Source organism: Nuphar pumila, chromosome 7 (genome assembly GCF_984573655.1).
Source record: "Nuphar pumila chromosome 7, dmNupPumi1.hap1.1, whole genome shotgun sequence".
Taxonomy (NCBI): Eukaryota; Viridiplantae; Streptophyta; class Magnoliopsida; order Nymphaeales; family Nymphaeaceae; genus Nuphar; species Nuphar pumila.
Genome location: NC_143255.1, coordinates 19,999,755 through 20,023,124, shown reverse-complemented (window position 1 = coordinate 20,023,124; position 23,370 = coordinate 19,999,755). Strand labels below are relative to the sequence as shown.

Here is a 23,370-nt window from a genome sequence, read left to right as displayed (position 1 = left end):
CTCAAGCTTGCCATGAGAATAGCACAGAACCAGTAGCAAGGACACAAAGCAAAGTGTGTTCCCTTACATCATCAGCAGAGCTGATCCATCGACAGCACGAATGCCATAATTGTGAGCAAAATTAAGGCAAGTATGCTAGCAGCAGATCGATGGCCAGCACCGATTGGAAATTCTGTTGGAAGTGAACACTCCTCTCCATTAAAGTATACTCTATAGGGAAATCCATCTCCAGCCACAACATTAATGCCTGGTGTTAATTTCTTATTGAAGGAGATTACTGATTGCTGCTTACCAGGTACAGGGGGATTGATTTCCGGGTTGGTACCATTTGTTTCTCCAATCAGATAGTTCAATCCAGGAAATCCTTGAATGAATACAGTGTCGTTACCCCCCTCCATTCTTGTCCCATTGAAGGAGTACACTTTCTCAAAACCAGGAAATGCCTTTTTCATTTGGATGGCAACGAACCAATCGGCAAAATTATACTGTTCCCAGTTGAATAGGGTGATTCTTGCTGTCCATCCGGTTCTGTAGTCCGAGAAGATGTGCCAATTGATGCTCACACCACAGTTATCACCACAGGGCATGGGGTTTGGTACATGGTAGTGCTTTATTTTAGCCCAAGCTTTTGCCTTCACTGTTCTGTTATCAAATGGAACAAGGAGTGCTTCATATGGAAGAAGCAGTGGAGATGCATTTGGATTGCATACAGGGTTGGAATCTGCAGGGCAGCCGCAGGCACATGTGTTGCATGGGATCACAGAGTCATTGTAATAAGCTGAGAAAGAAACACAGCAGCGTGAGTGCGACTTCTTTGGCCTTGTTATATTGCAGGCAATCTGCCAAGTTGCAATTGCAGGGGTCTTGGACATCAAGCCACTTGGATCAGGAAACTGTGTTGGGTTTACCCTGATTGGTGCTCCACACTGATAATCCGGATTGAGGACTCCATTAATCTTCCAGTGTTGAGGAGGGTATAAAGCTGTTCGATTCAAATCAGGGGGCATTTTGAAAACTTGCAGCTGGAATGCAGCTTGTGACTTGCTTGGATCCATGGTAGATGGCAGCAGAGTCCCATTTCGACAGCAATTTGGAATTCGACCAATATTTGTGTCATTGTATCTTTCAGGTGGAAGGTCTGCTATTATGGGTCTCTTTTGACAGTTCATTACAGGGGTGAAATCAAAACTCTGGTAATAATTTGATTGAGCTCCATAAAGGCAATCTGAGATATCCTTTGAGAGAGTGTAAGCTCCCTTCATGCTGTAAATGAATTCACCTCTCATCCATTCCCATGTCAGATTCCAATTGTCAAGTCGACCCAACGGGTTATTGTTTGACATGGACACCTGGGCTAGATAGTTTCCTGCATATGCCTGGATGATATCATAGTATATAGTGAGATCACCATTCTGCCGAGGTAGAAACTTGCCTTCTACGTGCTTCTTAACCTTGAATTTGGGGTCTCTAATGCAGCACACATGCATCTCGCTTCCTGTATATGGTTTTGTCAAAGAAAAATTTAGATTTCCTTGTTGCAGCCAGCCCAGATTACTCTATGAAAACGATCAAATGAAAAGAGAGAAATGAATGAAATGAAAGACCTTGTGACTAGAGAAACAAGAATGGTTCTGTGTTTTTTGAAAGCTATTGATACATGTACAAATGCATAAGTGCTACAACTGTTCATTCCATGATCATGATACAGAAGACTAAAAAGCTCAATGCTTGTTTCAGAACCTAAGGAAATCATCTTTTTATTTATCTTCAGAAAACTTCAGTAGATTGCACACAGAAGCTTATGCTTGTTTCATCAACGAAAAAAATCAATGAAACGATCACATGGTATATAATTTCTGAAAAATACACCATTTGTTGTCCTTCAATGAATTGCAGAACAAAATAATGGAAATTGTAATGAAAACATGCAAGTGAGATTTTTATTATTGTACAGAGGTTTTTAATCTTCGTGATCATGTGATGACTTTCTTGGTCGATCTAAGAGAGCATATTTTTATCAATGAAAGCTGATTTGAGCTATTTACATGAAACTGTGAGTCAGCCAATATGGAATCTAATACTGGAAATGTGCATACTCATCGAATTTATGTGAATACAGAATACTACTTACTGTGATGGGTCGGAGCAGGGCACTTGTAACCATCGTTAGCCAAGTGAATTGTTTTTGGCATTGGAGTTGCAGGAGGCCTAACTCCAAACATGGTGCCCTTCATATCGATCTGAACCCGAATTTGCGACAAATCACCTGCAGTTTCAATCGCAGTCTTTAGATCCGTTTGCGGGAAACCAGACAAGTACGTCCCGTTCGCCACATGAGCCGGGAAATCCGATCCATCCATGAGCACGGCCTGATCTGCGGAGACAAGGATCTCGTCATGTTGGAAACCGATAAACATCTTCCATGACTTGAGCTCCTCGATCCCAGCATTGAGTATGGTTGCAGTGGCCTGGAATGCATAAGCCTGCGCCGAGGCATTCTTAACATGGGGGAACTCCTTCCATCTAGAGAGAAAAGCATATGAAAGGTATATGCCATTGCAGTTGCTTTCGGCCGGAGATAGCTCAGTATCATCGCCGAAATCTTGTGAATTCACCAAGGTGGTAGCACAAACCAACAGAAAGTGAATCAAAAGCCCACAAATTCCCATTCTTTCCATCAATTCACCAGGTATTGGTGGCTCTTTCCTGCAGGGAATTTTGTGAGTACCTTTGATTTCTGACTAGAAAAGCTTCTTCACATCTGGTATGCGCTTTGTTTTCAATGAACTTTTTTGTTTCTGTTTCGATGGGAAGTTTCTGATTGTTCTTTGCTTATTCAAAGCGCCTTCAGACAGGAAGAAAGGGATTCATGGCCGTGTGGGGTCACAGCAGAGAGGAGAAGGTCTGCAAGAGAATGGTCAAGGGAGGGAGGTAGAGGGGTCTGCTGGCATAGACTGAGTCCCTCAAACCTCCTCCTCTGAAAGCCCGACTAGGCAGGATAACTAACAGCAGCAGGTGCGTTGGTTTTGAATTTAAACTGGGGTGGAGTTTTGATGGCCAGAGAGAAACGGTTACATTGACACTTGATTGGTTGGTTGGGGAGATTTTCACTCACCCGCCAACATTTTGGACTATTTCTTGAAACCCTCTTTCATTGAATTTTCATTATTTATACGGTAGTCTTCAATGCCTCCTGTCCGTTCATGAGGGCGGCGGATCAGGTGCAATGTGGTTGCACACGCACTTTTGGTGTGCCGTTGCACTGATCACTCATAATCTGCTGTTCGGACTACCTGATCAGGTGCAGCAGCACACTAAAAGCGTGCAATCACATTGCACCTGATGCTTGATGCTCTACGTGGGTTGGCTTAAGGCTTTCAAGTTGAAGGATGTTGAGAGTTCCATATCCGTGATGTGCATCCTTTGCTGAAGTTTTATGGTGCGGATACCAACTCAGGTCCAATAGTCAGTGTCACACTTTTCAGCCCATAACGGGATGTTCAAACCACAATAGAGGTTTCTCCATGTCAAAAAAGAAAAAAGAAGAAAATCATCAAGATGGAGATATGGTTCATGCATTTTGATAAATTTAAGGTATGCTTGTTGGGTGGGTAGTGAAGTATGAAATATAAGATTCTTCATCTCTTGCACCCCCACAATTGGCCGAGTAGTTTGCAAAGCACCTGAGCCCCCAAAACACAACACATGTCCCTTGTGCTGCCTTACAAGCCATCTGCGTGTCGCAGACATAGCAAACACTGTAAGAGAGTGGCTAAACATAGCTGCAAATTGGAAAATCACTAAAGATAACAGTGGTTTTCTCTTGAAAATTATCAAATAGAAATGTGATTTTCGAAAAATGCTGGTATCTCTTAACATAACAATGATTTTCTCCTAAAAATCACTAAACATATTAGCAATTCTGCAAATCACCGGTATGCTTATAGATTCATAAAAAACATTGTTAATGATCTATTGTGTGCGGGACGTGACATGAGAGATACGTGTTGGTTTTGGGAACCTGAGTACCTTGTTAAGTACACAGGGTTGATCACTGGATTTGCTTTGAGCTCTCTCTCTCTCTCTCTCATGCACACACACGTACACACAAAATCTAACTTTACACCTTTCTAGTTTAGCAGCATTCACCAAATTGAAATGACAAACATCTTCAAAAGTTATGGCATATTTGCAAATATGTAGCGACTTTTTGAGTTCAAGAAAAATTACTTTCACTTTATAAATGGAAATTATAAAATACCCTTTGAAAACTTATTTGACTTTTTTTCCTTCAAAATAAGAGTTAAACTATCCCTAAAAACGATTATAGATTTTTAAAAGTACCATCACTTTTAAGGGTATTTTTTGTCATTTCAATTTACTGAATCATACTAAATTTACGTGTTTAAAGTTAGAATATATATGTAATAAGAAAATATTTGATATTAATGAAGTTACAGAACCATTAAGCTAGAAATTATAGGTGCAAGCTATATCGACTCAATCTGATTGATAGACGTGCTCAATATGAACTATTTGCCAAGTATCGGGCCTCAAGTTGCGTTTTCCTAATGTAAGGATATGATCTTTTCGAGTCACATAATTCAGTACATTGTAAGCTGTTGAAGCCCCCCAAAAGCCTACTTATATATACACGGTCACATGAATCGAACCCTATTTCCTGATAACATACCATGTAGATCACATTTTTAGCATCTGATTTAAAAAAAAAAACGGAAAAAGTCTCTAGATAGTCCATACAAAGTTAAATTGATGCTTAATGTTGATGAATCATTTTTTTGAAAAATAACTGTATTGTACAATAAAAAATGATGTATTTTCCAAAGAATCTTATAATTTTGCCAAAATGCACCCGATGATCAATTTTGCAAGTTTTTGACTTTTTAACCCTTTGTGTATGTGAACCTCACCAATTTTGCATCCCAAGTACGTAAATTTTCTCATAAATCTGTAAAATAGCCTATGTTCTCAGATTTATATCTCAGTCATCTGACATCAAAAACCCATATTTTTATATCCGTCAGATTTCAAACTTTCATGTTTTGAGTCAGTATCGAAAACCCCTCTAGGGTTCTCATTTTTGATATCCAAAACCTAAACAAAAAACTGTTCTCAGACTATTACAACCAAATAGTTTGTGTTTTAGAAAGCATTTCTCTCCAACCGTTTGTCAGATGAATGTGATCTTGGTACTGTTAAAAAGTTAACGTCATAATCTTCCTTTGTTATTTTTTATGTTTTTTCGAATTCTTGGTACAGGTAGCTAAAAAATAGCATAAAATCACCAAGATAGGCACAACTGCACCTGCTCATCTTTTGTTTTAAGAACGCTCTTGGGACTGTATCTCAATGCTTGTTCGTTATTTTTCAGTGAATAAAATATTATTGAAAATATATTTTCATCTAGAATCTCTATTCATTTTTATGTTTTTTTAGATTCTTTTATTTTCTAAGTCAAAAATCAATGGCAAGATGAAGTGTCTTTATTGAAGTATCGATGATATGTGTTTCATCGAAAATAGTCGACAAAAAATCTGCCTAGGGAGGAAGAGGTTTTGGGACCACTAGTTGGTGATCACAAGAAACCCTAGGTTATGAGAAAATAGCCCTAGGTTGTGCAAAAAGGTTTTAAGAAAAAAACATTGCATTTAATGTCGTGACTTTCGTAAGTAGTGTAATTTTCAAGAATTTCGCAACCAACAATGCAAAACTCTTAATGAAATTCGCATATAGTGTCACAATAAACACTGTAATACCATAATTTTTGCATTTATATGAAAATTATGACACTAATGAATTTTCTCAAGAGTTTCACATTGTTGATTGCAAAATTCCTGAAAAGTTTGCGGAATTCATGAGTTTCGCATGCGTTGCTGCAATAATGAAATAGGATAGCGATAGCGATGGAGGTCAACAAAATGCTGCTACTAGAGATGCAATGGAGGACAAGACGGGGGTGTTTTCTTTGTCTCCCACCATGAGCCGCCAGGTGAGCTATCAAGGGATAGGAATGTATGTCTGTTCTCAATCGTACCAATTCCCCCACTCATTCATGTTTTTCTTCTTCATATTATTCGTTCACGGGTCCATGTTCACTACATTAGATGGGTGGTCCGGTGCAAAAATTGTGATACTATAGTACGAAAATTGTGACACAACGAGCGAATTTCGTCAAGAGTTTCACGTTGTTGGTTGCAAAATTTTCAAAAAGTTTGCAAAATTCCTGAAAGGTTTGTAGAATTCACACATGCAGTAATCTGAAATTCCTTTTCAGATGCAAAAATCGTGGTACTGTTATATGAAAATCGTGACACTACTTACGAATTTCGTCAAGAATTTCACGTTATTGGTTGTAAAACTTCTGAAAATTACTATGCTGCTTGCAAAAATCATGGTACTATAGTATGAAAATCGTGACATTAAATGCGATGTTTTGATTCTTAAAACCTTTTCTGCGCAACCCAAGGCTATTTTCACATAACCTAGGGTTTCTTGCAGTCCCCAAACTTCTTCCTTCCCCGACAAAATTTTAGTCGATTAGTTTTAGCGAAACACATATCGATGAATTCATCGATAGCACTTCATCTTGCCACTGATTTTTTACTCAGAAAATGAAGGAATTCGAAAAAACACAAAAAAGAACAGAGATTCTAGACAAAAATATTTTTTCAATGATATTCTATTTACTAAAAAATAATGTATGAGCACTGACATACAACCCTGAGAACGTTTGTAAAATAGAAGATGAACAAACACACATGCGCCTATCTCAGTGATTTGATGTTTTTTGACCACCTGGATCAAAAATCCTAGAAAATAGAAAAAATAACAGAGAAATATCAAGATGTTAACTTTTCAACTCCACCAAGATCACATCGATTTGATTAACAGCTGGGCGAAATACTTTCTGAAACACAGACTATTCGACTATAATAGTCTGTAGAATAATTTTCTGTTCCGGTTTTGGATCTCAGAAACAAGAACTCTATAAGGGTTTTTGGTTCTGAGTCAAAATAGAAAAGTTCGAGATCTATGTCTTGCCTTTACAACGGCTATGAACATGTGAGTTTTGATGTCAAATGACTAAGATATAGATATGAGAACAGAAGTTGTTTTACATATTTATGAAAAAATTCATGTACTTGGGATGTGAAATTCGTGAGATTTGCACATACACATACAAAGGGTAAAAAGGTCCTAAAAAATCAAGAAGCTGCAAAATTGAACATTGAGCAAATTTCAAAATTTGTTGGGCATTTTTTGAAATATGTCAAATTAATCGTACAATAGGGTCATTTTCCGTTTTGTTTTTTTTTTTCCTTTTTTACCACTTAACCCCAAAAATGGCAATGAATGTTTCTAGAGTTTCCTAAACCAAGTGTCAAAAGTATCTTTAGATTAAAAACAAAATTACAAAAATCTAGGAAAGCTAAAGGATCTGAAAAAATGACTAACATAACTTTTTACTTCATACAACGGTGCTTGACAACCACAAACAGATTTTGAAAGTAGTTCATATCAAGCAAAAAAGGACAAGGCATGTATTAGATGATTACATACAAAATTGCATTCATAGTCATGAAGGGGAGACAAATTTACATTATACAAAATTATAACCTCTGGAAATGAATATATATATATATATATACATAAATAAATATAAAACATCTTGAAAGAATATGTAATGGCTATCAATGTGTAAGTAAACTTGGAATTTTCCTCCATCTGATAAATATACAACATGAACAAGCCATGCATTAACCCACAACAAATAGTTGTAATGGATATGATCTTGGCAGTTACAGCTTCATAATTGAATCATCAATCTGACAGAATAGATCTCTTCGGAAAGAATGGCAGTCACTTGTTACAGCTGGTAATTCTGTAAGCTTAGAATTTTCCTCCATCTCATAAGTATGTAATATGAACAAGCTACACACTTATCCCCGACAAATAGTTGTAATGAATCTGATCATCTTTGCAACACACAACTTCAATGTTTAATCAACGATCTGAAAGAACAGACTCACTCCAGGAAAGCACGAGGTCACGTGTTACAGCTGGTAATTCTGTAATTATGAAAGCCATATCATAAAGTAACCTAAAGCAAAAGCATTTATTCGATTCAAACTCTTGCAAACAATCTCTCTACCTTGCAATACTTCAAGTGCAACAGAGGGTATATTTATTTCATTCTCAACCAATCTATAGATATCTACAAGCTGCAGGCATGAGTCTTGTTAAAACAATTGAAGCAAAAACATGATGTAATTTAGACTCCACATGCAAATAATAATTCTAGATTTGCAGAAGTTGTTCAGACCTCTTGGATGTGAAGCTTGGAGTCTTCAGTCAAAGCCAGAAGAAGTCGGCGCCGAATCTCAGAATCAATCATGAACATTCGTGCCCCATCCTTGATTGTATCAGTAAGATCCAACTTTCTTTCAACTTGCAAATCTCTTGAACTTTGCCTGAAGTATAGGTTCAGGGTCAGTTTAAGATAATTTAAGAAGAGATCTGATTATTGGATTGAGATATACATGTTTTTCACTTGTGATGCAGGATTGCTGCTCATCTTAGCGACATTTTCCTTCGCTAAAATTATGAGATTCTCAAGCCGTTTCCATTGGAATGCTCCATCTTTAAAAAGAACCTGCAAGGAAACAATTGATGAATTGACTAGGAAGCAATCAGACCTAATTTTCCATTAAACTGCAGCAAGTCAAAAGTCAGTTATCATAGTCCATGGTTTACATAAAGTACCCTTCATCAAGCAAACCAATAAAAGAAATGTAAACTAAGCAAGGCCATTTTTTTCCTTGCACAATAGGGACATATATCTTTCAGATTTTACTTCATAAATTCCCGGCTTATTTCAATGAGATTTGACATGAAACACACACCCAAGACGTCCATTATTATTATTATTATTATTATTATTATTATTATTATTATTATTATTATTATTATTATTATTATTATTATTATTATTATTATTATTATTGTGTGTGTGTGTGTGCACGCGTGCACGTGCATGTGCACATCTAGAAAACATCCTAACATGAGTTTCCTTCTCATGATCCCATTTCCTAAGCCAGATCCAGATCCAAAATCTGGCCAACATACAGAAACATGAGTCAGCCTGGATCAGACCTCCAACAATTTTTTATCATACTTTTGGAATTTACTTTGGTGACTATTTAATCATAAGTATATGCCATGCAACTTTACACCAAAAACAAACTCTTGTGACTAAGATATGGCGGTCTTTTCTGAAGTACTCTCTCTCTCTCTCTCTCTCTCTCTCTCTCTATATATATATATATATATATATATATATATATATATATATATATATATATATATATATATGGGGTAACATCTGACCGTCTGAATGAGCTGGAAATCATATGCACGGGTAGTGTTGACCCAGTCAGACTTCACATGGTCCAAATGCTAGGAACCAGCTTTTGGTCCATGTGTTTTTGACAAAAAAACATGATTTTATGAGCTGAGAAAAATATTGCACATTGTAGGCCGTTGATTTTTCAAGGCTCATAAAATTGTGCCTACATGTCATAATCGGACAATCTAAGAGCCGATTTCTACTAACCTAAACATGTAGATCATATCTGGAAGGTTAGTTTCATGAAAAAAAAAATGAAAAAGAAAACTCATTTGTAGGTAATGGAGACATGAGCAAATGTTAACCCTATCCCTATATATATATACACACACACACATGTCGATCGATCGAGAGAGAGAGAGAGAGAGAGAGAGAGAGAGAGAGAGAGACTTGGTTCCTCCTACCGTCCATATGGTATGGACAGTGCTGATTTTCAATGTTCATGTTATACATCTTCTTAGACAACTTATTGAAAGATATAGAGAGAGGAACAAAGATTTGCATATGGTTTTTATTGATTTAGAGAAGGCATACGATAGAGTACCTAGGGACGTTCTCTGGTGGACAATGATGAAGAAAGGTGTTTCTCTCAAGTACATTAGTATAATTAAAGATATGTATGAAGGAGTAGTAACCAATGTCCGCACTTGTGGAGGGGTGACAACCAATTTCCCGATAACGGTTGAGTTACATCAAGGATCTGCTTTAAGCCCTTTCCTATTTGCTATAGTGATGGATGAGCTTACGAGATCAATTCAAGAAAATGTACCGTGGTGTATGTTGTTTGCTGATGATATTGTTTTGATTGATGAGTCTAGAGCTGGGGTTAATGCTAAGTTAGAATTATGGAGACAGACATTGGAAGCTAGAGGTTTTAAGTTGAGTAAGAGTAAGACTGAATATATGGAATGTCGGTTTAGTAAGCAACGAAGTAGTGATGGGAGTGTAGTGAAGCTTGGTGAGCAAGATATACCGGTGAATGATTATTTCAAATATTTGGGATCCATCATTCAAAAGTATGGAGAAATTGATGGAGATGTAAATCATAGGATAAAGGTTGGGTGGATGAAATGGAAAAGTGCTACTGGAGTGCTGTGCGATCGTAGAATGCCATTGCGGTTGAAGGGAAAGTTTTATAGGACGACTATTAGACCCGCTTTACTATATGGTACGGAATGTTGGGCTGCCAAGAGACATCATATTCAAAAAATGAGTGTAGCTGAGATGCGGATGCTTAGATGGATGTGTGGAAATACAATAAAAGATAAGATTCGGAACGAAGAGATACGTAAGAAGGTAGGTGTTGCACCCATTGAAAATAAGATGCGAGAGAATCATTTACGGTGGTTTGGACATATTCGGCGAAGGCCTAATGATGCTCCAGTTAGAAGGTTGGAGAAATGGGAAAATATATTAGTTAAAAGAGGTCGGGGTAGGCCTAGGAAGACTTGGATGGAGATGATAGGAAAGGATATGAATGCTTTGAACCTCACCGAGGACATGGCGTTGGATAGAAATGATTGGAGGAAAAGGATTCATGTGGAAGACCCAAAATGAATTTCTTTTTTGGTTCATATCGCTGACCCCAATTGTTTTGGGATGAAGGCGTAGTTGTTGTTGTTGTTGTTGTTGTATGTTTTGCAAATCAGACCTCACAGGTGTTCCACATGTTTTATTTGCTAGGAATTGACTATAGGATTGTGTTTTTCTGATAAAAAAATATGAGCTTTGAAATTTATGAAAATTATGGATTGTTGATTTTTGAAACCTTATAAAAAACTGCTCATGTGTCATACTCGGATGATCCAAAAGTTGATTCCTACTAAACAAACCATGTAAATCACATCCATAAGGTCAGATTAGAAAAAGAAAAAATGAAAAATGAAAAATGAAAAAAATTAGGAAATTAAAACTGTCTATTCCATAGGAGGAACCTCTCTCTCTCTCTCTCTCTCTCTCTCTCTCTCTCTCTCTCTCTCTCTCTCTCTCTCTCCATATATTACACATATATGTAGGATATAAATTTGCTACAGTAGTTTGAACATGCAATCCAGAAGAAAACACTATTTCTTTTACATTTCCACTTTTGTTGCAAGAGAGAGAGAGATGGTAAATCTTCATTTGCTTGACCAGTGTATACTGAGTCCGGATCGGGTGCAATATGATTGCACAAAAATTTGTGCATTAAGCACTCCATCAGGTCTTGGGTCCCACACCTGACAGGCCCTGTCCCCAGGATGGAGGGTGATCAGGTGCTTAATGCACAAATATTTGTGCAATCATATTGCACCTGATCTTTTCATCTGTATACTAGCTAGGCCATAAATTTTTGTTCTCATAAAAAAGCTTTACAAAAATTTAAAATGCTGATTTGAAGCATGTGTCTTTCGAATGAACCATGATAAACTGACATATACAGTAGATCTACTCGAACACACAAGAGCATATAGACCTTACTCATTCGCATGAAATGCTAAGTTATACAACAAATCCAAACCAAAGAATATGCATAAATAAATACATTTATAGATAAATAGCTACATGCATAAAAAATCACATATGCATAGGTGTAGTGAACTTGTCTAAGCTCCATAAAAATAGTTGTACAAACAAGTGCTGCTAAATCTCATCAATTTGAGGTCCTCTTTCACTAGGTTTTCAATAAATGACAATGTCCATAACAAAAGTTGAAACATGCGGAAAATGAAATGTAGCATGAACATATACCTGAATGAGACGCTCACGAAGGGCAGGATTAGGATCTGTTAGCAGACGTTTGGCCACATAAGGATAAGCCACCTGGGAAAACTTCCTTAATTCAGTGAAATCCAATACATAGAAAAGAATAATTAAATTTTCCAAGAGCGCAATTTTGAAGAACCAGTAACAAATTTGGAAAGATTACTCTGTGCAATAGAAGAGTTTGCACGAAAGGGCACTGATATCTTGCACCAGTTCATATGAATATTCAAAAAAAAAATTTACCCACCTCTAGAAACTTAAAATCTGGCTTCAAGGTAAAGCAAATGCCTTCTTGAGTTAATAAAGAGCGAATAACAAGAGAAAATCTTTCTGGAATCCGGATCGGATACTGATAAACAAGTTGGTTAAATTTTCCTGCAAAATGCACAATACACATTTATTCAACCAAACAGTCACTTGTCTTAACATGATTAAAAAATAGTAAGATTTGTAGGCATCAAATGCTAGAAGAATTTGCAGTTCAAATATCATGACAAGCAACTGGTTGAAATTAATAATGCCCTCACCGATTTGATCTTATTAACAATCCATAATGGTACTTTTTCACTGTCTCCTAATATGAATTTTTTTGTGTAATTATTCTTCTTCATAATCAACAGACCTTAGCTCAGAATGATCTCAAAGCTATGTCACATGGGTGCGAGGGTGCGGCACTTTCAAAAAACTTTGGGTGCGGGGGTGCGGTAAAAATATATAAAAAAATAATATATATATATATATATATATATATAATATAAAGTCCAAAAGTTGGACATAAATGACCCTGGGTGTGTTGACTGCACCCAGGGTCAGGTTGACCGCATCGGGTGCGGATGCGACGCAGGTGCGGCTCCTAGTTGAAGAGTCCATGTGACATAGTCTCAAAGTGTTCTTCAATTTGAGATTCAAATAAAGGTTTGTAAATGGTTTTGTGTGGCTATACCGCTCCACTACATAACCAAATATGGTTATTTTAATCCTCAAGAGCTTCAATGCCATTCTCAATTATGATAAATAAATAAAGGTAAGAGAGAAGTTTCCAATTGGCATAGAAGATGTTAGTTCTATAGCACAATTGGATTTGTTAATCAGATGTTTATCTGAAATGAGTTTATTCTGTGATGTTAGTCCCAGGATAATAAAAATTCCACTGACATGATTAAGAGACTTTCAAAAGTCATTTTGAGAAGAAAATATTTGTAAAATCTCAAGTACCTACCGCTACAAAAATGATGGTATTCCCAAAGGGATCTAGAGATAAATAATTTCGAAAGGAATCCTTGGATGGTTGCTAGCAATCCTACATGACTTAATGCCAAGCTACAAAATGTTGACTGTAAACTTCTCACCAATCCCACTCAGCTTAGTCACTCTCCTATTGTTTGTCTTATCACTCTTCATACATCATGTCCATCCAATTAGTTCCAGAATCCAGACTAATCAAACTCAAGTCATTGACTACAAGGAACATGCTGGCTGCTCTACTTTTCTGGGGCACACATATCACCAGCTCAGAAAGGCAAAAAAAGCACGCCTTTTTTTGGAGGGTAGAGCATCAAGATGCAGTATTGAACACCAGTGATATTATCTCGCTTCATTAGATCTCTTCAATCTAGGTTTGACTATTGCATGACAAGTGCCACTTTCATGCAATAGCAAGAGTGTGACTTAATTGCTATTAAAAGCACACATCCTTTGATGAACCACAGTCATTTACTGCCACTTTGTTAGGCAGAGGTAAAAAGACAAGGTTACCATACAGTTTTTGGCTCACTGACATTTATTTGGCCAATTCAGTTTTTACTTCCAGATTTACCTTGAGTGACTTCTATAGATGCTGCATTATAAAGCTTTAAGAGTCTGAATATCGGTGTTTAGGAGTAGTTAAGAATTGTGGGTTTTGGATGTATATGTTTGAGGAAATTGTTGCATTTACATCATCTTTAGTCATTGTATATGGTTTTTCACTGGTTGAATTTCACCTTCCTTTAAGTAGACTAAATTTACACAATATCCCAACCTGTCATAATCACAAAGTTCATGTATCTAGTCATGATACAACTACAGACCATCTACAAGTAGAGAAACATCATAGGTCAAACTCCTATAGTGAATCTGAGATAAAGGACACATAAGCAGATCTAAGTACAAGGAAAACATATTTACCAGTTACACTCCGAAAGTTAAAATCAGCAAGGCCTTTTCCAGAAGAGTTCTGCCAAATTGCTTCCAAAGCTGGAACAATGGGAGACACATCGGTTCCACTAGCCAGGAAACCAAGCCGGGTGAAATCATTTGCCATCTCAACATAATCCTCATTTACAGCATGGACAACAGCGTCAATCAGGATTTGCTTATTTTGCTGATATAACAGGCAAAAAGAAGTTAGATGGAAAAAATACCACAAAATTTTTCAAGACCAATCCCCACATGAATAAAAAGGAAAAAATCATCTTGTGATCGTATTGTTGCAAGATATGTCACGTAGGCATGGACATGGGTCTAGGACGTGATTTGTGTTAAGATAAATGTAATATTGTGGTTTAGTTACTTAGGTATGCATATCAGTGCTTCCTTTGTATTTGTTATTCTTTGTATCTTTTTTGTTTTCTAGGTATACCTTTGGTAAACCTATTAGCTATGTCACAGGCATTCGGCCAACAGGGTGCCGCACCCACGTCGACGTGACGCGACTCGGGTGCGGCACTCGGTGCGGTCAACAAACCTAGGATCATAAATATCCAAATCTGGACTCGAAAAAAAAATACTGTTAAAAATTAGTGTTACTATTGTTAACTGTTAAAAATTATATATATATATATACACACCCTCCTGTACCCCCACACACAAGTTTTTTTAAAGTGCCGCATTGCCGCACCCGCACCTATGTGACATAGTCTATTAGGTATTTAGTATCTAGATTAAGTAACTTAAATGTATACTTGTAAGGTTAGAATAGGTTTTTTTTAATTTGTATTTGTACGTTTATTTTTAGCCATTATTTAATGACTAATATTTTTGTAATTTTTATTTTTGGTCAAACTGTTTTGCCCAAACTAGCCATTAGGACTATACCTAGTGGAGGAGGTGTAACTAGCCATTGGACCTCACCCCAACCAGCTATTAGGCTAGTCCAATGTTATCAGAAGCTTCTTAGATAGGTGGGAAGCTGATGCAGGCCACGTCGGAGGAGGAGTGAAAACAGAAGCCCACCGTGAATCGGTGTGGCTCCAACTCTTTATTAATCTCAATAAGTTTCAATAATCAATGGGGAAACAACCAACAGTAAAGAAATGAAGGAAAACAGAATGCAAGTAATAAAGGAAGAAGCAAAAGTGCAGAAAAGAAAATGACGGCTGAAGCGTTTCCAAACAGTCTACCCACGCAACCCTAGGCGTGAGCCTTTTAAAGGCTATTTACTGGATCCGGGTCGTGGGTCCAGACTTGGATCCGAACCGTGATCCAGTTTAACTTCTATCTGCTGCTGGTTCTGGGACGTGCGAACTCCACCACGCCTGGAGTAGGTGCGCAGGGGTACCTCCCTGCATCGTGGCTTCATCCCTGCAAGTGGGTCATACACGCGAAGCAGCTCATCTGTCCTTTGTGGCGGATCGGGTGGCACGATGGGCCCAATCGGGTCCTGCCCTGCATCATTCTCCCCTGGTGGGGAAGAAGTCGGCTCTGACGACTTGTTGTTGCCACAGTAAGCATATAGATCAGCCACGTTGAAAATAGGGAAAATATGCCAATCATCGGGCAGCTCAAGGAGGTAGGCATTCGAACCCAATCGCTGAAGGATCCTAAAAGGGTCATACTTCTTAGGACTTAGTTTGCTATAGGTGCCTACAGGAAAACGCTCTGGACGCAGATACACCCAGACGAGTTGACCGACCTGGAAGTGGACATCACGACGACCCTGATCTACGAAAGCTTTGTAGGCCTCGTAGCTTTCAACAAGTTTGGCACGAACTTGTCTGTGAATGTCACGCATATATTCGACGGCATCAAAGGCATCCGGAGCTGGAGCTGAGAGATCTGACACAGGGGCTAGGTCAACGACATGGGTGGGTGACCGACCATACACTACTTGGAACGGAGATTTACCAGTAGAACGGTTAATGGAGTTGTTATATGCGAACTCGGCTTGGGGCAATACGAGGTCTCAAGTTTTGACATTTTCCCCCACTAGGCTCCGTAACAAATTTCCTAAGGTGCAGTTCATAACTTCGGCTTGGCCATCGGTCTGGAGGTGATACGCACTACTGAACTGAAGCTTAGTCTTCAACAGGGCCCATAACGATTTCCAAAAGTGACTCATAAAACGCGTGTCACGATCAGAAGTGATTGTATGAGGTAGACCATGGAAACGGGCAACGTCCTTGAAATAATATGAGGCGACTAAAGAGGCATTGGTGGTTCGCTTACACGGGACAAAGATAGCCATTTTGGAGAACCGGTTAACAACTACTAAAATTGAATCAAAACGATGTGGTGTGCGGGGGAGGCCCACGATAAAATCCATGGATACGTGCTCCCACGGCCGTTCAGGAATGGGTAACGGAGTATACAGACCATTATTCTGATGATGACCCTTGGACACTTGACACACATGACACCCTTGGATGAACTTGACAACATCTTTGCGCATTTTGGGCCAAAAGTATCGTTCATCTAAGAGAGCGAACGTCTTATCATGCCTGAAATGCCCTGCTAACCCTCCTTCATGTAATTCAGAAATCAACTGAAGCCTAAGGGAGAAATCGGGCACACATAATTTGTTCCCACGGAAGAGGTAACCATTATGAATACAAAAACGGGGGTCGAGGGTGCGATCTGAAGAGATGCACCCTTCCCAGACTTGGTGAAAATCAGAGTCCGTGGGGTATAATTCCTTGCATTGTTCTAAGCCAATGACCTGCACTGACATAGTCATCAGAAGGTTGTTCTTCCTACTAAGAGCGTCAGCCACCTTGTTCAGGGTACCAGATTGATGGCAAAGCGAAAATGTGTACTCTTGCAAGAAGCTGACCCACTTGGCATGACGAGCACTCAACTTCTTTTGACTATTCAGATACTTCAAAGCCTCATGGTCCGTGTACAAGACAAATTCCTTATAAATGAGATAATGTCTCCAATAACGAAGGGCTTGTACCATGGCATAAAACTCAACATCGTAAGTGGAGTATTGGCACCTGGCCTGAGTCAACTTCTCACTAAAGAAGGCAACGGGTCTACGATTCTGACTCAAGACAGCGTCAATCCCCACTTTGGAGGCATCACACTCAACCTCAAAGACTGCACTAAAATCAGGGAGAGCTAAGACAGGAGCACTGGTCATTTTTTCTTTGATGATCGTAAAGGCTTTTCCAGCCGCGGGAGTCCAATGAAAACTAGTACCTTTTAGGCACTCCGTGATGGGGGCCATGAGGGTACTAAAATTTCTCACGAAACGTCGGTAAAAAGTGGCTAACCCATGGAAGCTACGGATCTCTCTTATAGTCTTTGGGGTGGGCCAATCGACAATCGCGCGGACTTTTGCGGGGTCGGCCTTGACTCCATCAGATGACACAATAAAACCTAAGAACACGACACTGGACGTCATAAACTCACTCTTTTTTGCATTGGCATACAATTTTTCCTTCCGCAAAATTCCTAAGACTTGACGCAGGTGACTCAAATGATCGGACAATGACGAACTATAAATCAAAATATCGTCAAAGTAGACAACAACAAACTTCCCAATACACGGACGCAAGACTTGGGTCATCATGTTCATGAAGGTACTTGGGGCATTAGATAACCCAAACGGCATGACTAACCACTCGTACAATCCATCACGTGTCTTGAATGTCATTTTCCACTCATCCCCATCTCGTATACGAATCTGGTGATACCCGCTTTTTAAATCTATTTTTGAGAAAATGGAGGCACCAAATAACATATCATCCAAACGAGGAATGGGAAAACGGTATTTGACTGTGATGCGATTGATCGCGCGGCTATCCACACACATGCGCATGGACCCATCTTTCTTAGGAGTGAGTAAGGCGGGTACTGCACAAGGGCTAACACTCTCGCGAATGAAGCCCTTTTGCAGTAATTCCTGAACCAGTCTTAATAACTCGGTGTGCTCGGAGGGGTTCATGCGATATGCGGGAAGGTTGGGTAGACTCGACCCTGGCACAAAGTCAATGGCATGCTGGACTACCCTTGTCGAAGGTAATCCATCAGGTAGGTCATCCGGCATAATGTCGCGGAACTCCTCTAGAAGAGGGGCAACGTCCGCGGGAATGGACACTGATGAACTCAACACGGGCTTTGCCACCAGAGCATAACAATAGCCATCTTCCTGACAATGGTTCAAGAAAAGCCGGTACGAGAGGCCTGCTAGTCGGGGGACTCGCTCAGGTTTGTCCACGGTGGGAAAGCCGGTCTCCTTGATAGGTAAAAGGACTATCTTATGGCCATTAAAGATAAAAGAGTATGTGTTCTTGCGGCCATCGTGAGTTGTCTGGCGATCAAACTGCCAGGGACGTCCCAAAAGAATGTGACACGCGTGCATAGGGGCTACATCACACCACACCTCATCGTGGTAGTGTTCCCCCATGGAAAACTGGACTAGGCATCGCTGAGTGATGGGAACCTCGTTTCCTTTCTTGAACCAGGCCATCTTATAGGGTTGGGACAACTTCTCGGTGTTGAGTTTCAAGGTAGAAACCACACTCTCAGACACCATGTTCTCGCATGCTCCGGTGTCAATGATAACATCACAAGCGTGACCCTCACAGTTGCACCGGGTCCTAAAAATGTTATTCCTTAACCATTTCGATGGGGCCGATTCTCGGGGTGTGGTCAACACATGACGGATGGACAACAAACTTTCAACGTTACCGTCGAACTCTATAACTCCCCTCTCATCGTCGTCTTCAACTAATGACTTGTCGTCACTATCACTCTCACTTGCGGATGCAGACTCTACAATTCCTTCAACAAGATGGGTGTTCTTGCTCACGGTGGGACACTTGGACGCGACATGCCCTAACTCCTGACATCTAAAACAACGAAGGGTCGAGTCACTAGGTTTGGCTTTGGACCGAGTGTGGAAAGTTGGGCCTGACTGGTCGGGTTTGCTAAAGTCTGCTCTAGGCTTTGAATCACTAGGGGAGCTTGCTCCCCTGGTTGGGAAACCCGACTTAGGTCGACTGGTGGGTTCACTACGGGAAGTCCTATATTCTTGCCTCCGCTTCAGCTTGTCCTCGATGTTCATGGTGTAACTGCTGGCCTGATCTAATGTCTCAACTGTGACACAACTAAAATCATCAGAGATAGCAGGACGGAGACCCGAAATGTACCTTGTGACCTGCTGGCGAGCTGTTTCCTCGATCTGTATACGCAGGGAAAGATGATGGAACTCCGCAATGTATTCTGCTACAGTTCGGGAGCCTTGACGCATGGTCAGGTATTCCTTGTAGGCTCGCTCAGCGTGATCCAAAGGCACGAATTTTGACTGCATCAATCTTTGCATTTCTTCCCATGACTGTATGCGCTCTAATCCCTGCCGCTCTCTCGATCGTTGTAGCTCCACCCACCATGTATGTGCTAGGCCTCTCAATCGAGTAGACGCTAAAGAGACACGACGATGTTCAGCGACGGTGTGATAGTCGAAGAAGAATTGCACGACATAAGACCAGTCGAAGAACTGCTCCGCGTCGAATCGCCCCGCAAACTCCGGAAGATCCAGTTTCACCCCATAAGTGGAGGAGTGGTTTGGTGCTCTCTGTTGTCGCGGCTCCACCATTCCTGCAGGATGCTCGTTCCAGAAAATATCGTCATCCCATACTGCTTCATTGTCCGTAGTGCGGTATTGCTCGTCGGGATGCTGGTGTTGTAGAACTCTACCGATGGGGGGTCGGCGGTCAGGGCGCGCCGGTTCCTGCTGACATTGCCTCGGTCTGGTTTACCCGTGGGCGGGCACCATCTGCGGCCGGTATTGTGGTACTGGAATGACGGGAAGTCCAAGGTAGGGTGGAGGGTTCGGGTTCCTGGCGGGTAGAGTTGGTATAATGTGGTTGTGGGTTAGGAGTATGGTGTTGGGTCGGATGATGTATTGGGTTCTGGGTCAGGGTTGGGTAGACAGGTGGGTTTGGGTATAGGGCCTGGTGGGTATATTGATGGGTTGACTCGCCCGATGGGATATGGATCGGGCCCATTCCTACACTACTCGTCGGACCCAGATATGGATGGGCTGGATTGAGGTTCGAGTTGTGGGGGTAATAGGCTTGGTTTGAACTCGATCCCCGATCCATAAGATTATGGGTCTGGTTTTGACCCGGCTCAAATCCAAACTGGAGCTCCGTCTGGGTCCGATATGGGTTAGGGTCGGCATGGGGTCTATTTTGAGGGTTAGAATTAATGTGTTGGTTCTGGTTCGGGGCTGCCCGCGAACCGGAACCAACTAGGTAGGTTGGGTAAGGGGTGTCTAGACCCAAACCCGCTCCCTGAGACCCAACGGTTGGTCCCAGCGAAACAGGCCTGTGTCCTGTTGTATCAAAAACTGGATTGATTCCTCTTGGGTCTGGCCCAATCAAAAGGGGCTCGCCAACTCCAGCCCGTAGGGATGCGACTACAGAGCCTCCCTGTGTGGGGTCGGGAGGGAAAGGTAAGTCCCTCCCGAGCCGGGCTGACAAGACCGGGCCTGCAGTAGGGTCCAGCGTGACGCTGGTCCCCTGCCGACTAAGCTCAACCTGCAACGCAGTCCGCGCGAAGCCCTGCCACGATCCGGGGCCTGTAGGTGGACCCAGCGCAACGCTGGGGCCCTGCAGGTCCAGGTTGACCTGCTGTGCAGTCGCCGTTACACATGGCCACGAGCCCTGGCCTGCAGGTGAACCCAGCGTACTGCTGGGGCCCTGCAGGCTCGGACCCACCTGCGATACTGACGCAAGTGCTCGCTGAAGGGGGTGAGGTACCCTTACCAGGGAGTCGTTGTTCGCCGAGATCCCCTGGTGCTGTTAGAAGGTGTCCGGGTCAGGCATGGACGCTGGAACTGGTGGGAAGGCAGCGATATGTCCCTGTTGTATGGGTGTCGGCTGATAGGGTTCGGCAGCATGAGGACTCAAATTTACAGGCGCACCATCAGTGAGGCCTGCGTCTGGTACTGCGTACGGGCCCTTGCGCGACTCGAAGGCTGTCATGCGATCATCCAACCCATCCATCCATTTCGACAGGCCGGCGACATCCCGACTCATGTGCAACATATTCTCCTGTATTTTCATCAACACACCCATTACGCGCAACATTGGATCTTCGCTGCTCGCCTCCTCACGCGCTTCGCCTTGTACCGGATCGGTTCCCGCCTCAAGAGCCATCTCGCTGATGAAGGTGGAACGCCTGCTCTGATACCACTTTGATGCAGGCCACGTCGGAGGAGGAGTGAAAACAGAAGCCCACCGTGAATCGGTGTGGCTCCAACTCTTTATTAATCTCAATAAGTTTCAATAATCAATGGGGAAACAACCAACAGTAAAGAAATGAAGGAAAAAGAATGCAAGTAATAAAGGAAGAAGCAAAAGTGCAGAAAAGAAAATGACGGTTGAAGCGTTTCCAAACAGTCTACCCACGCAACCCTAGGTGTGAGCCTTTTAAAGGCTATTTACTGGACCCGGGTCGCGGGTCCAGACTTGGATCCGAACCGCGATCCGGTTCAACTTCCATCTGCTGCTGGTTCTGGGACGTGCGAACTCCACCACGCCTGGAGTAGGTGCACAGGGGTACCTCCCTGCGTCGTGGCTCCGTCCCTGCAAGTGGGTCATACACGCGAAGCCGCTCATCTGTCCTTTGTGGCGGATCGGGTGGCACGATGGGCCCAATGTTAAAATATGATGTATATTTATATATATATATATATATATATATATAGATTACGACACATATACATATATATGATATATATATGTCTACGTGTCTATCTATATATATAAATATATATATATATATATATATTTATTTTGTAAAACCCGACAGGGGTATTTCTGTCATTTCACTTGTACACGCATATCATTGATATGCTTTTTCTTTTCTTTCTTTTTCCTTTATTCTTTTTTTCTTTTTTTTCTCTTTTTTAGTTTTTCTTTTAATCATTTGAGAGGGGTCCACATAGAGTCGTTGGACCCCTCCAACGGTCATAAATATGACCGTTGGAGGGGCTCCAACGACTCTATGGGAGCCCCTCCTTGGGTCCCTTGCTGTGTATAAATAAGGGGCACAGCCCCATGTATTTCCTAAGCTTTTTGTGAAGCATTCTATGAAGTGAAGAATATTTTTTTACCTCTTTTTGTGCTTGACCACTTTTGTGGTTTATTTTGCCCCTTTGTGGCCTCTTGTGTATGTGCGTGCTTCCGTGCTTTCGCTTGAAGACTTTGCCCTTATCATTAGGCACTTTATTACATGGTATCAGAGCTTGGTTAAGAAGGCTTCATCGGATTCTACCTTGACAAGTAATACCTCTCCTCTCTCTTGTCTTATTAATTTGTTTTTCTAAATGGCCAACAAAGATGCAAAAATCGATCTCTCATTCAAATTGGATGGGACCAATTACCGCATGTGGGCCGCCGCTATGAAGAATAATCTCAAAGGTAAAAAGCTTTGGGGTTACGTATGTGGAACCATTCCGGAACCACAATTGAAGTTAACTAAATTTGAAGGAAATGAGGAAAAAGCTTTGAATCAAGAAGAAAAGGAAAAGGCTATTCTTGATTATTCTTCTAAAATGGAAGATTGGGAAAGTGAACATGCTAAAATCTTAGCATGGTTCATGAATAATGTCGAGTTGAAGATTTGTGCAAACCTTGCAAAATTCAAAAAGGCTAATGAAGCGTGGTTTTTTATGAAAGGCATGTACACCCAAAGAGACCTTGCTAGGCATTTTTTTCTACAAGAAAAGGTAAGAGCTACCAAGCAAGGTGATATGAGCATTAGGGACTACTATAGTGCTCTATCCTCTTTATGGGATGAACTTGTCCTTCTCAAACCACAATGGGAAGGAAGTGCTATTGCTATGAGACAAGAGCAAATGGAAAAAGAGAGGTTCTTTCAATTTATTCATGGGCTTCGTCCCGAATTTGAACAACTTAGAGGATCTCTACTTCATAGGGCCTCTACCCCTCTAAGTGATATTTTGGCCGATTTATGTCAAGAAGAAACCC

General features: G+C 40.9%; 1 protein-coding gene and 1 pseudogene across 3 annotated transcripts in view; both read right to left on the bottom strand.

Moving 5' to 3' along the window:
* Positions 1 to 71: 71 nt before the first annotated feature.
* Positions 72 to 2,669, bottom strand: LOC149831423 (COBRA-like protein 10 pseudogene; annotated as a pseudogene).
* Positions 2,670 to 7,565: 4,896 nt separating this feature from the next.
* The window catches only part of ACDO1 (Protein kinase superfamily protein), a 32,311-nt gene continuing 16,506 nt past the window's right edge, over positions 7,566 to 23,370 (bottom strand). For all 3 annotated transcript variants that reach the window (XM_090013889.1, XM_090013891.1, XM_090013890.1), the window contains exons 9-15: positions 14,336 to 14,531; positions 12,417 to 12,544; positions 12,155 to 12,226; positions 8,562 to 8,674; positions 8,345 to 8,492; positions 8,174 to 8,243; positions 7,566 to 8,090 (exon numbers count right to left, since the gene is read on the bottom strand). In XM_090013889.1, coding sequence (XP_089870015.1) covers positions 8,026 to 8,090; positions 8,174 to 8,243; positions 8,345 to 8,492; positions 8,562 to 8,674; positions 12,155 to 12,226; positions 12,417 to 12,544; positions 14,336 to 14,531 — 792 coding nt within the window. In that variant the 3' untranslated portion in view covers positions 7,566 to 8,025. The remainder of the gene's footprint in view (positions 8,091 to 8,173; positions 8,244 to 8,344; positions 8,493 to 8,561; positions 8,675 to 12,154; positions 12,227 to 12,416; positions 12,545 to 14,335; positions 14,532 to 23,370) is intronic.